Source organism: Gymnodraco acuticeps, unplaced genomic scaffold, assembly GCF_902827175.1.
Source record: "Gymnodraco acuticeps unplaced genomic scaffold, fGymAcu1.1, whole genome shotgun sequence".
In the NCBI taxonomy this organism is placed as follows: domain Eukaryota; kingdom Metazoa; phylum Chordata; class Actinopteri; order Perciformes; family Bathydraconidae; genus Gymnodraco; species Gymnodraco acuticeps.
Window position 1 is genome coordinate 4,363,291 of NW_022990021.1, and position 15,272 is coordinate 4,378,562.

Sequence of the window (15,272 nt, forward strand, 5' to 3'; positions counted from 1 at the left end):
TTGGTATTCTTCTGTAATCCTGTGACTGCAGTACGCCTGCATGCCGGTGCGAAAGATGGTGACGGGGACGCAAGTGTGTCGTACCGCCGAAGACTGCACCGCACACACCGAAGTCGCCAGCATCTGCGTGACCCCCTCTCTGGAGAACCAGACTCGCTTCATCCGTGTCACACACCCACCCAACACACACATGCTGTTTGTGGGGTATCCACCACACCTGCAGTATGCTGGTAAGTTACAGTGTGTGTGGGGGAAACTTCTGTGTAGGAATGCAGTGGGAGTCACCGACTCATGAAGGAGACACGGGAAGAGCAGGAGCTTTGATGTCAAACACTGATGGTTTATTTAGTAGCTTCGGTCGGAGAATTCACATCACAAGTCCAAGAGCCAGAGGTTCTGACTTCACGGTAGAGTTGCCACGTCAAATCTGAAGAACTCTACCCCAGACCCATGTTTCAGACAGATGTGATGATTGGATCAAACCTGTGATCTTTCTGTGATTATAAAGTCAACCACACCGTGTGAATGTAACACCTCCTTGTGCTTTGTCTTTTCTAGTGAGTCTGACCAACTTTGTCCCTCGGTTTGGTTTTCTCCATCTGGATCTGCCTGTCTTCTTGGAGACCTTCTGCAAGTATCCTTTTCTGATTTAAGGAAAGATGGGCTGAAGTGAGATTATGGCTATATAAGGTGTTGGTTTGCTTAACAGAAAGATCTGTCTTTTCTGTCTAAAGCATGAAGCATTTTATTCATCAATTTGTAGAGAGCATTGCGCTTTATTGTAAATAAAAGTTCACAGTTTTTGACATCTAATGATTTTTATATAGACCTAATGACTGCTACACATGACCGTAAACCTTATTGCAAAGCTCTGGACAATTCTTATAACATTGTGTTTGTGTCAGTTACTACTTCTCACGGGTGCTAGAAATCCTTGAAAATGCTTGAAATTGTACGAGGTGTTTTCAAGGTTTGAAAAGTGCTTGAATTTTGGGAATGGTGCTTACATTTAGGATAAAGTGCTTGAAATTGTAAATGCTTTATTTTCTTTTCATCTAAAAGGTGAAGTAAAGAAGTTGGAGCGCGCTTAATTGCTTCGCTTTTACATAAAACAGCTCCGCTCCGGCCTTCCCGCGCTATGCGCGTGACCTGCAAGTGTTTGTGTTACGTGTGACCTGGCATTCTGATGAGAGTGATAGATGACAGTATGCCAGGAGGTTGCAGTTTCAACGAGCGTTGGTTAGCAGAAGACAAATGCAAGCCATGGCTAAGACGAGGGTCAAGTCCACGAGTAGCCTCCTGCAAAGTTTGCAAAAAATAACGATGCGAGAGTCTGCGCTGACGAGCCACATGAAAGGTACGCCGTAGAAGAGCATTTTAGATTAGGCTAACGTTGCATGTTACGTTTGTTTAAGCTAACGTTAGCGAGCTGAATAGCGAACTCGATGAAGGATAATAATAATTGCAGGGGACTATCATTTCAGAGGAGCGTACCTATGTTAATATGTGCGTTACAGTCGCCATCGTGTGGTTTTCAGAGGATGAAGCACTCACGGCATTTCGTGTTATAGTCATGAAATATAATCTATTGATTCGACACAGAGCGATTTTGAAAGCAATGTATTTCTACTGGTAGTATGTTTCGTGCCTAAACCAAATGTGACTTGATCTATCGAAATCAGTCACATTGACCCGAAGACACATTTTCGTTTCGTTTGTATTACTGGTCTGGGGGAAGCTCGCGAGTGTGTGTGTTTGTGTATTTTTGCATTTGTGTGCATTGTGTTTATGTACCGGAGAAACACTCACAAGAAACACCGGCTGTTATGCCTGTAGTGACATTAAATTACTCCGTTCTCCGCTTGTAATTATGCCGTTACAAGCTTCAAAGTTGTATTTATCATCTGAATTGGCCGAAACAAGTTTAATATTCTGAAAGCCAAGACTTTGTTTATTTAAAATAAAAATAAACACCCGAATCCTGAAAAACTAGTTTTTTTACACAAATCCACGTTTATTTTTTTAAATAAGCCATTGCGACTTTTGACTGATTTCGATAGAGCGGGTCACAAATAATAACAAATTAGAAGGGGAAAAAATATATACAGATTTCAGTATTCTGAGGCTCTGAGCCCCATTTATTTTCCTCACAGACGGCAAAAAAAGCCCCACATTATAAGATTTAAAATAAAAACAATAATCGTGGCTTGATATTGAGTAAGAACATGTTTTATGAACCCCACAGCTTCCGGTCTTCCAAGACCCGCCCGAACAAAAAGAAGCAGGCACGAAACACACTACCAATAGAAATACATTGTTTTTAAAATCGTTTTGTGACACGAAAAAAAGGGGAAAATGGTGTTGGTGAACACGAATCAATAGATTACATTTATTTCGTGACTATAACACGAAATGCCGTGAGACTTGGTTGCGTAATTAGACCATAGCTTGTTAGTATGTTGTTAGAAATTATAAACTGAGGATTTGACCGGGTTGATACTTTTAGAAACAGGCTTTTATATAAAATCTTGAAGTATTATACAAGTAAAACTACATTTTGCTTTAATCCCATGTAATTGTAGAATGAACACAGTCTTCCTTTGAAGATGTATAAGTAAGGTGTCTTGAGTAGTCAAAATTACCTACCATTCATTGTACACATTTGTAAATATTATTTTCCACTTGTTACCATTGTGAGTCTATTTTTATGCAGCTCTGCGTGATTTTGTGGCTACAATTCAGGCTAATACGCTACCAGAGGTGGAATAAGTACTCATATATTGTACTTGAGTAAAAGTACAAGTACTCAGATCCTGTAGTGAAAGTAGAAGTACTCAGATCTTGTACTTGAGGGTGCAGGGGTAAAGTGCTATTTTCTACAAGTGGGGGATGGACCGAACATCCTTTAGGGGGGTCGTCGCAACCTCTAGGGGGGTCCGGGGGCATGCTCCCCGGGAAGATTTTTTTTTTAAATATTGAAGTTAAAAGCATCAATCTGGTGCACTTTGAGGGCAACATTAACCCTACCTTAATAATACCTTAAAGCGGACAAAAGGCGCTGGAGAACACTTATTCATTAACAGCCTTTAAGGCGAGACACCCCAGGTGAATAGGGTAATCTTTTAACTTAAAGGTATCAGCTAGAAATCTCTCCAGTTAATTACTTACAATAAGGCAATTGTTTTTTGTATTACAAGTTTTCTGAAATAGCATGTTTAAATATGCAAATTATCCATTATCTCATTAAATATGCACATATTTTAACACATTTCAGGAATCGAAATCTGAACTTTGGATAAAGCCAGGTTAAAAATTATTGTTTCATTTTGTAGGCATATTAGTATCTAAGGCTTTTACAGAAGGGATATTGGATATCTCTTTGTATCACTCCATAAATCAGAAAATACTGTCAACAGCCCTAAAATATCAATTTTCGCCATGTTTTTAGGTATACAATGTTGTATAATTCAGGCTATGAATGATATATGAACAATCCCTTCTGTAAAAGCCTTCATAATATTGATAGGAATATAACTGGAAGGTTTGGTGTATGTACGTGCTACTGAAGTGGACATTTCGAACTCAGAGTAGGAGAAAAAACTCATTTTGAGAAAACGACCTTTAAAGATTGCAGTGAGGCGCTAGCTAAACCCTCCTGTTCTTTGGATGATAGCTTGCGCATCGACGCACTCCGTGAAGGTATTTCATGTTCGGGGTCATTTGTTTTTTGTATAAACTTGCTTCGTGCAAGTGACAATTGTTGTCGTCTTCTCTGTGAACGTTTTTTTCGCCGTTCTTTTGCCATTTTGAGATTTCAATTTCTAGCGGAAAGCTAACCAGGAAGTGTTTAGCACACCACGTGACGCATCTGAACGAATCACGTTGTCAGAAATTTACACCAGCCAATGAGATTTCGTTTCTTGGTTTAAGACCCCTTTGTGCTTTCACGATTGGTTGCTGATACAAAGGAAATGATCATATTTGGATCTGATGAGATTGTGCAGGAGAGACACAGCTTTCCAACGATATCTCTGTTGACATGGTGCACACAGCTGTCGCGGTACTTTATGTTACGTTAGAATGCTAACTTTAGGTGAATTTAGGAGAAATCTACAGACGCAAAGAGACAAACTATAGTAAAATAAACACTTAAATGTGTATTTTGTACGTTTTCCTTCCAAAAGCCTGAAAGAAAACATGTTATAGAATCAAAATAGCACAAAATCTCAAAATTGACCAGTACTTGAAAAACGATGTTCTCATTCATAACACTCCGTTCGATGTCTCACTATGGGATGCGCCTCAACGCGTATGCAAACAGAAGCATCAATCTCATTACGCCAATCCTGATTGGCTGGTGATCTTGACGTCAACGTCAGGGAATCCACCCACCCTTTAAGTAGCTTGCGCTACGACGCAGCGTCAGAGCACATCTCGATTTATCAGTAACCGGGCTAGCTTAACGGTCCACAGACTGAACCCAAAGCTAACATTCGGTCGACGGGCGCTTGCCGGTTACTTTTTTGCTTTGCAAGAAGACTGAGCAATATTAACACACCTGTTAATATTGTAATCTGCCTCGCCGTTCTTTCTGTCGAAATAACGGTAAGGTTTGATTTTTTTCTTCAAGCTAGTAACATACCTGTTGCTAGTTTGTTCTTCCCTCCACACCGACACCACGGTAAAGAGGATGTTCTCTTTTCTCTCTCACACCAGAGGAGACAGAGATAAAAAAAAGGTATTAACACACCAGTTAATATTCTTTAAAGAATAAAATCTACACCGTCGCCCTTTTTCCTTTCGGACTAACGGCAAGGTTGGATTTTTTTCTCAGTAACGTACCTGTTACTAGCGTGTCCACTCCACGCCGACACCCCGGGGATCGAAGATGGACCCTTCTCTCCCTCACACCAGAGGAGTCAGAAACTCGGAGGCTCGGCTATGCGGCTGCGGGTTTAAGATTTCAGGCACAGACTCACACCAGGTCTGCTCGTCCTGCCTCGGGCTGGAACACGCACGGGAGGCTATCGATAACCCCGGCTCGTGCGGGCATTGTACCCGCTTCACCATGAAGAGCCTCCGCCGACGGTTAGCACGCCAAGCTAGCTTGTCGGGACAGGATCCCCTCATGTCCGCTGATTCGCCGGCCGGCAATCAAGACATGGTGGCGTCCGCCGCAGAGATTGAGCCCCGCACTGTGTCAGACTGGGGCTCAACAACAGCGACAGCCGATAAACCGGAGCCCCACGCCGTTTCAGGCTGGGACCCGGTGGCGGCAAGAGCGGAGCCCCGCGCTGTGTCAAGCTGGGGCTCCCAATTGGACCTCACCATGGTTCCACCCGCGGAGGATGTCCTGGAGTTGGACTACATGGAGAACGAAGAGGATACCTCTGAGTTCCTCCTGTCTGACTCAGATGAGGATGACATCTTCGTTTCATCGGCTCAGGCTGAAAAGCCGGGAGCGATGTCCGCTCCCCCGGGCGAGAGCACACCAGCTTCGCCCGTCCTAAGCATGGACTTGCAGGCCGTGTGTCAACGCGCTGCCTCCAGGCTGGACATCCCATGGCCTGAAGTGGCCAAGGAGACCTCCAGATCTCGCTACGAGGGGAGGAACTTGCCCCAAGCAGCGAGGACGAAGAGGCAGCTCCTTCCAGTCTTTCCGGAGATGCTGGACAAGGTGTCGGTCTCGTGGAGAGACCGCCCTTTCAGCAACAAGGCCCCAATCCAGGGTGCCTCCTCTTTGGACTGTGACGGCATGGAGAAGCTCGGCCTGCTCCGCATGCCGCTCATGGAGCCGCTGGTGGCAGCCCACCTCCAACCGCGGCTGGCTTCAGCACCAAGCAGGAACCCACGCTACTGGCAAAGGCAGACCGCTTCCGGTCACCAATGACCGAACCGCCCTTTCAGCAACAAGGCCCCAATCCAGGGTGCCTCCTCTTTGGACTGTGACGGCATGGAGAGGCTCGGCCTGCTCCGCATGCCGCCCATGGAACCGCTGGTGACACTGAGCAGGAACCCCATGCTACCGGCAAAGGCAGACCGGTTCCAGTCAGCGATGACCGAACGGGCCTATAAAGCCGCAGCTTTGTCCGCCAGGGCACTCAACGTCTCCTCGATGCTGACCACCTATCAGGCGGAGCTCTGCGAAGACATGTCAAGCAGACCTGAGTCTGCCGTGTGGGACGAGATCGCAGCGATCACGGATATTTGCCTCCGTGTGCAGCGCTGTGCAGTCCAATCCACGGGCAAAGCACTGGGAATGATGGTGGTACAGGAGAGAGCCAGGTGGCTCAACCTGACCAACCTTCCAGACCGGGAAAAAGAGGATGTTCTGGACATGCCTATTGTTCCCGAGGGCATATTTGGCTCCGCTCTAGCTTCAATGCAGCTGAGGTGCGAGTCAAAAAGGAAGGGAGACGAGGCTCTCCAACTCTGTCTCCCCCGAAGGGTCCAGCCGCCACCTCCAATGGTCCCGCGGCAGGCCTTCACCCAAGCTGTCTCACGTCCTGCCCGGTTAAAATACCGAAGCAGCAGAGACCGCAGCCCGTCCCGGGTCCCCAGCCCAGGCACGAGGTAAGAGGGAGCTGGCCAAAAAAATCTCCGGTTCCGGCAGCTGCCGCTCAGGCGCAGCCGACCCAGGTTTTCAGCCACCAGGCGAGGAAGAAGAAGCGGGCGGTCTGACAGCCTCCTCTCCTCTCCTCGATGAAGGAGCTGGAAGTTCCCTGTTCCCCAGCTCCAGAGCACGTTCCAGTGTTGGATGCTCATGTGTTTTCGGGGTGCCACCATGCCCCCATCTTCCCGCCGCCTCGAGTGATGCCAGAACGTCATCCTCAAGTTTGCGCCATCAGGGAAATGGACTTACCATCAAAGACAGCAAGTTCCGCTGCCTGTTTAAGTCACACAAACACATATCATCATTGTTGTTTCAAAATAAATAATTTTCCACTGTCGTTTCCAGGCTTGAAGCCAAGGGCGCAGTCAATACAAATGAAATGAAAAACAATAAACAGTCTGTCGTCTGCCCCTCTTTTGAGAGCGGCTACGGCCTCTCTCAAAAGGCGGACAATAGACGGGATTGTGAAGGCACCACCGCCATGCGCAGTGTCGGCCGGGGTTGTCAACCTGGGGTACCACCGTGTTCAGACACTAGAGGGCCCCATAACACAACAAATAGAGACACTGAGGGCAGACGACAGAGCTGTGACATCTCCGCTCGCTTTGAGAAGCGAAAAGTGGAGGATGCTCACAGATTCTGCTTGGGTTTTCAAGACCGTAACACGGGGCTACAGGCTCCAATTCGCTGTCACCCCCCCTCACTTCTTGGGCATTCTGTATTCACAGGCCCGGGGAGAGTCGGCCCATATTCTAGAGCAAGAGATTTTCTCGCTGCTAGAAAAGAAGGCTATATCGATAATACCCGCCGAACAGAGTCAGAGCGGCTTTTATTCCAAGTATTTCTTCGTTCCCAAAAGGGGAGGGAACGGAATTCGGCCTATACTAGATTTGAGAGCTCTGAACAAATATCTCAAATGATACAAATTCAGAATGCTCACTCACACATCTCTGTTGCGTCTCGTGCGCCATATCAGTCGACCTGAAAGATGCGTATTTCCACATCCCAGTATATTACCCACACAGGAAATATCTGAGGTTCGCCTTTCATGGTGTCTGTTACGAGTACAGAGTACTTCCCTTCGGTCTGTCTCTCAGCCCGCGAGTGTTTGTACGGTGTACGGAAGCCGTGATAGCCCCGTTAAGACAACAGGGTATTCGCCTGGCAACTTATCTGGACGATTGGCTCCTTCTCGCACAGTCGGAGCAAGAGGCTATCACGCAGACAAATGTCCTCGTAAAACACCTGCTCGACCTGGGTTTTGTAATAAACACAGAAAAGAGCATGTTGTTTCCAGCCCAGACTGTACTCTTCCTGGGCCTACGCCTGAATTCGGTGCCCTTTACAGCCCGCTTGTCAGCAGAGAGAGTGAAAGCCTTCAGGGCTTGCCTCGTTCATTTCCAGCCACGCAAATATGTTCTCTTCAGGTCATGTCTGCGGTTGCTGGGGCTCATGGCGTCAGCCATTCTGGTGGTACGACTGGGACGCTTACACATGAGGGAGTTTCAGCGCTGGGTAGCTGCCCTCAGATTGGACCCCGCGCGTCATGGCGCTATGAAATGCGTAATGGCTCTGCGCCACTGGCTACACCCGACTTTTCTAGTTTCTATGGGTGCTGTCCTATTGCGGAAGGTGGTCACCACAGACGCATGTCTGACGGGCTGGGGGGGTATATACGAAGGTCGACCTGTGAGGGGTCTCTGGAGCAGAGACCTCCAACGGTCACACATAAATTATCTGGAGATTTTAGCGGTGTTCCTCACCCTGAAACGCTTTCTGCCTTTTCTCAGAGGACATCATGTCCTCGTGAGGACAGACAACACGACCACAATATCGTATATAAACCGCCAAGGGGGTTTGCGTTCTCTCCAGTTACACATGCTGGCACGCAAACTGATCTTATGGAGCTGCGGACGTCTCCTCTCTCTGAGAGCGACGCACCTACAAGGAGTGATGAACCTCGGGGCGGATCTGCTGTCCAGAGGTGCACCACTATATGCAGACTGGACTCTACATCCAATGATTGTGAGTCAGCTGTGGGTGCATTACGGCTGGCCGCGGTAGATCTGTTCGCATCAAAATAAAATGCTCAATGTCAGCTGTTCTTTTCAATGCGCGATTGAAACGCACCGTTAGGCGTGGACGCGCGCGCACGTTTGGCCTCCGGTCCTTCTGTACGCGTTCCCACCCCTGGCTCTGATACCCCCAACTCTGGCCAGAGTGAGAGAACAACGCCACACACTTATCCTGATAGCTCCGCACTGGCCTGCAATGTACTGGCTGGCGGAGATATATCAGCTGCAGTGCGGGCAGCCGTGGCAGCTTCCGCTACGCAGGGACATACTGTCTCAGGCGGGGGGGGGGCAATCTTTCACCCACACCCAGAGCGCTTGGCACTATGGGCCTGGCCCGTGAGTGGTATAACCTGAATACAGTGGGTCTCCCTCAGAAGGTGATAAACACTATTCAGAGTGCAAGAGCTTCCTCCACCAGGTCTCTCTATGACTGTAAGTGGAGGGTGTTTGAGGAGTGATGCCTTCAAAAAGGACATCTCTTTTCAATGTCCTGTTGGGGTGATTTTATCATTTTTACAGGACTTAATTGATAAACACAGAGCTTTCTCTACGATCAAAGTGTACCTGGCTGCTGTTGCTGCATGCCATGTGGGCTTTGAGGGAAAGACGGCTAGCCAACATCCTTTGGTCTGCCATTTTATGAAAGGGGCTCGCAGGCTCCTCCCTGTTTCCAGGTCACTGGTGCCCTTATGGGATTTGGCAGTGGTTTTCGATTGGCTCACTCGACCTCCATTTTAACCCCTGGAAGAAGCTGACATGAAACACCTGTCACTGAAGACAGTGTTGTTACTGGCTCTGGCATCTGCCAAGCGAGTCAGTGACATTCATGCGCTCTCTGTACATCCTTCATGCACTCAGTTTGCCCCGGGGCAAACGAGAGTGTTGCTGAAGCCCAACCCTGCTTTTATACCTAAGGTGGTTGGCTCATGTACCCCCATTGACATTGTGGCATTTCCTCCGCCGCTGTGTTCCTCTGAGGAACAGCGGCCGAATTTGCTGTGTCCAGTTTGTGCTTTACGCATCTATATGGACAGGTCAAAAGAGTTTCGTTGTAATGACCAACTCTTTGTATCCTGGGCTAACCCTCAGAAGGGCAAGCCCGTTACCAGGCAACGGCTCTCCCACTGGATTGTGGAAGCGATTGCTCTGGCTTATACGAGTCAGGGTTTGCAGGTACCAACGGGCCTGCGTGCTCATTCTACTCGTGGACTGGCTACATCCTGGGCTTTGTTCAAGGGTGTTTCCATCCAAGACATTTGTGCAGCAGCGAGCTGGTCCTCGCCGCTCATTTTTGTCCGCTTTTACAGGCTAGATGTCTCTGCTCCAAGTGTGGCCCGCGCAGTGCTGGGCCCCGTGTTGAGACAGAGTTCTACCTGTTAAGTTCTGGTTGTGTTTGGTGATTTTCGAGATAAGCATGTCTAGCAATACGGGAGTTTCAATATCCCATAGTGAGACATCGAACGGAGTGTTATGAATGAGAACTATAGGTTACTTACGTAACCCCAGTTCTCAGAGTAACATGAAGTGAGATGTCTCACCAGACGGCCCTTCTTGCTAAGGCGAAGCGAGAAGAGGTGCTTATTTTTGAATGACGCTGCGTCGTAGCGCAAGCTACTTAAAGGGTGGGTGGATTCCCTGACGTTGAAATCAGGATTGGCGTAATGAGATTGATGCTTCTGTTTGCATACGCGTTGAGGCGCATCCCATAGTGAGACATCTCACTTCATGTTACTCTGAGAACTGGGGTTACGTAAGTAACCTATAGTTTTTGCCTGTCGTGTCTCGCCTTAATGAAGCAAGCTAATGCCTTAACGAAGCAAGCTAATGCCTTAACTTATACAGTCGTTTACTTATTTCGGTGAAACGAATGCGCATAGAGTTTTAAAGGATGCAGATAGTCTCACCTTGATTCTGGCGCATTGCTTATCGTTTTATAGATCTATTCTCATCCACCATCTTTGTTTGTGACGTAAAGAGTGAAAGAGTCACGTTTCTGAATCGGACACTGAATGCAGTCACAGCCAATCGGAGTCTGATTCAGAGGGTTACCTGTCAGTTCCGTTGCCTGTCAGTTCCGTTGCTATGGTTCCGTTGTTACTGAAACGAGAGCTGGTATACTTCCACAAACAAAACAAAATAAAAATTGTAATACGTTATTTTAGTGTCTTAGAAGTAGACTGAGGTATGAAGGGTTAACGTTACATCTTAGGATAATTTGTTGTCATTTAGTTCTGTATACATACTAACATATAAGGGTAGCTATACTTAGTGTGGTTACTCCATGTTTACTAGCTATAACATTAACATTACATCACTCTTTTTCACTTCTTACTCAGTCAGCCAGAGTGCAGATATCACCATTAGATTCACAAACCTGAAACATCATCTATTTCTTCACTGCTGGTGATGACATTGTTGTCAGCTGCTGATACTGCTGCTGCTGCTGCAGCTTGTGGCACCTGCTTCGATGAAAATAACTTTCTAATATCCATAACTTTATAGGCTATTATTAGCTTAAAACTCGTCAGGCACTAGGAAGGATCACTTCTTCTTCAGGGCAGGGAAGGCTACGCAGTACGCAGGCTACTGTCCCGCAGCGGCTGCCTCTCTGGTGGACTCCGGTACTGCACATTACTCCCGAGACGTTTTTTTTTTTAAGTGAAACATCCGGGGCTTTTCAGAAAACATCCGGGGCTTGAGCCCAAGTAGCCACCCCCTAGCGCCACCACTGATTCATCCACATCTGTAAAGTAACTGAAGGGATTAAATACATGTAGTGGAGTAAAAGTACACAATTTACCTCTGACTTATGTTTACTGCCAACCTAAAAGTACCTCCAAAAATAGTAATCAATAATGTATTGAAAAGTTGTTTTGCTGATTGTTTTATATTGGCTCAGCCAGGTTATATGGGATGCCCAGTCTACGTACAGATGGGTCACTCATTTTGAAATATTAAACTTAGTTTTCTTTTCTTTAATTTGTCATCCTCATGTAGAATGCTATTATGAAACACACATTTGGTTGTTTATAGCATAAAGAACATCTGATTTAATGTGAGGTAGGGAAATAATCATTTGAGTATAAGTATGTGTATATAAATATGTAATTTACAACAGCTGTAAGATGCTTGAAAATGCACCTTGAAAATGCTTGAAAAGTGCTTGAATTTGACTTTGGAAAAGGTGTAAGAACCCTGTACTGTTTTTATAATGCACTTTTTCATTGTATCTTGATGGAATGTTCATTCAAAAACACCAAATTTAAGATCTTAAGTTATCTAACATAAGCTACTGGTCACACAAAACCAAATAAGGCTATAGCAGCAAAACCCCTAAGTATAAGGAGGTGACCTTAGGTACGTTTAATTTCCTATACATTCTGGTTGTTAATTATAAAAGGATTTATTAGTGATTTGTTCTTTAAATGTCAGTCTTGCTTCAAAGCCACTTTAAATGGCTCACATCTGCTGCAGTTTTCAAGCTCATTGTCTATGGACATATGGGAAGCTTTGAAGTTCACATTTGAATATTCTGTCTTTATTATTTTTATTATTTTACAGTTGTTACATTCTAGAAATACAGTCTTAACATTCTAAAATTGTAAAATGTACAATTTTTACTAAATATTTTCAATGGTATCATGCTATAACCTAAACATTATTGAATTGTATAATATTGTATATTTTTAACTAAATATTCGAAATATTAACATATTAGAAACTTTTACATTCTAAAATTGTAACATACTAGAACTGTATTATTTTTGTATTAATGTTAACATTCTCGAACTGTAACTTTCTAGAATCCTACATTTATATTTTAAACTGTAACATTCTTTAACTTAAAATTAACATTCTAGAATTGTATAATTCTAGACCTGTATTATGTCATAATCGCTACATTCTAGAATTAGAATCTTACATTTCAATAATTAAAATGTTCTGAAGTATTAACATTCCAGAATTGTCAAATTGTAGAATATTAACAAATATTTTAATCGTTACATTCCTGACCCTAAATTCAACATTCTAGAATTGTAACATTGTAGAATTGTAATATTTTAGAATTTTAGCAAATATTGTAATGGTAATATTCTTGTACTTTAGCTTAACATTCTAGAACTGTTACATTGTAGTTCTTTAACCAAATATTTTCAATGTTAATATTTTAGAACTTTAACATTGTCGTCATATAATCTCAATATTCTAAAATTGGAACATTCTACAATTGTTATATGGTAGATTCTTAAGTTTATATGTTAAATGATAGCATTTCATAATAAGTATTTTTAAATGGTAACATTCTAGAACTTAAACATTACTTTCTAGAATTATACCATTCTAGAATATTATTATTATATTATAATTATTATATAATTTTATAGAAATATAATAAATGGTAACAATGGCTTGAGATGCTGCTTGTGTTTTTCTTCCTTTTTAAGATATTTCTAGAAACACCCTGTGACTCAGCAAAGTGTATGCATGAAAGAAAGCATTGACTTTAACATCAGTGGTAAACAATCTCACAAAAGGTACATTTTGTGTGTTTTTAAGTCCTACAATGATATTATGATCTCAACAAAACCACATATGCATACTTCATCCTCTAATGAAAATGATGTGAAATTATTTACCTAAAAGACCTTGAGGAAATATTAGTTTGGTGTACCTGTGATGTGTGTTTCCAAGGTTACAAACGTAATACTGTAATATTGCCCTTAACCCTCTTGCCTCTCAGATACGTAGTGTCCCTCTCTGGAGCTTTAGCAGTCGTAAACTCTGTTCCGTGCTTTGCTCTTGACGGTCAGTGGATGCTGAATGCACTGCTGGAGGCCACGCTGGTTACTGTGGTAACGGACCGTCAAAGGCGTGAGCTGATTGGTTTCTTCCTTCTGCTGGCAGGCAGCGCCCTGCTAGCAGCCAACGTGGCACTGGGCCTGTGGATGGTCACTGCACGGTAGCCACAGTGGTGAGCCGCACTGGAAGGCAAAAAACGAAATGAATCCCCATGTGGACTGAGTTGTTCTCTCATGAAGTTTTTGACACGTGTGGACCATTAAACTGTGAACAGACTGCATTACCCAGCAGTGCTGCCCAATTTCAGGACACTGTTGAGCAGAACATCTGCTTTACTGGACCAACAGGGAAAACAATAACCAACTTTTTTTTCACCTTTTTGCCGCCATATAATCATAAAGCAAATATATACAAATAAAGAATGCACTTGCCGTAAAGCACTGTCCGATGTGACCGTTTACAAACACTGCACAATCTGTCCAAATGTTAATATCTGTGTTGTCTTTGAAGTATGAGGAGAAAACTGTCTTGGTTATGAAAAGGTTTGATTCCAAAATGCCATACGTTCCTCTTAACTCACTGTTCGACCTCAACGTGCTGCAGAGATGTGTCCATGAGGAGAGAAGCAAAAACAAGGGTATAGTTTAAAAAAGCCTTACACTTATTGGCAAATGCATGGCGGTTTGAATGTCTATTACACATCATTAGTGGAAATAATGTACTACCTATTATTCATGTGACAGTATTTCATTTCATTTAGCTCCTCACAGGTGTGTAATTGCAACAGTGTTTTGTGATATCCAACATGTTTCAAATCCCAAAAAAAATTGCTCTGTCCCTCTGACATTGACGAAAATGAATTTGAATATGATTTGTCACAATTGTGGAATAAAAGGCTGCTTTTATTTAAGTCATTTTAGAGTGTTGTAATTCAATCCATTTATCCTTTTACTTCTCTAGATTGCAGGTTTTTGGATTTTGGAAAACGCTTTGTAGTATTATTTAGAAACTTGACACCCTGAGGGTGCAACAATTGAAGGCACTATATGAAAATATAATTGGGTATAGCTAATTTTATTTAGAAATGTGTCTCATCTTGGAAACTAATATTTAGAAGTCATAAAAAACAATTAAGTCAATTATCTTTAACTGATTACTTGTTGTTAAAAGCAGTCTTCAGTGTTTATAAATGTATTTGTTAAAAACTTGAACTCCTGTACATAACTGTAAACTGGTACACGGTATGAAAAATTAACGACAATGGAAGACTATATTCTTACTTAATAAAAGTAACACATTTCCATATTATAGTTTGGTCTGAATTGTGTTAAATACAGCAAAATAGATTTTCAAAAGTTTAAGAATGTTTTCAAGTTAAAAACAATACTGTGCAGTTTCATCTTTATGTAAATTATTTTGTATATTTATTTTTTATTTATATTACTATTGTCCAATTGCATTTGGAACATGCAGGTAGCCTGATTTTCCTTTCAAAAAACCGCACCTTGGGATATTGGCTCATTATCTTCATTACAAAATACACATGCTACACTTTTAGTAACAGCTCCAGGCCGCAGTTCTTCTGTCGCATATTCAGGGAGATTATAACCTATTATCTCCTGAGTTTGTGAGCGTTAGATGACACATTATAATTTTGAAGGGTGTTTCCTACAGACATAAACACTGAACGGCCTTCAGCTTAGCCACGGAGGTGTTTTTACCAACGATCAGCAGACACCTCTGTCAGCAGGTTCAAAATCGTGGCCACTTTAGAGACTTTATCT

General features: G+C 43.6%; 1 protein-coding gene across 1 annotated transcript in view; it reads left to right on the forward strand.

Moving 5' to 3' along the window:
* mbtps2 (membrane-bound transcription factor peptidase, site 2) overlaps window positions 1-14,402 on the forward strand; it is a 38,805-nt gene extending 24,403 nt beyond the window's left edge. The window contains exons 9-11 of the mRNA XM_034214136.1: window positions 32-230; window positions 559-634; window positions 13,430-14,402. Of these exons, the coding sequence (XP_034070027.1) occupies window positions 32-230; window positions 559-634; window positions 13,430-13,652 (498 nt within the window). The 3' untranslated portion in view covers window positions 13,653-14,402. The remainder of the gene's footprint in view (window positions 1-31; window positions 231-558; window positions 635-13,429) is intronic.
* Window positions 14,403-15,272: the final 870 nt, after the last annotated feature.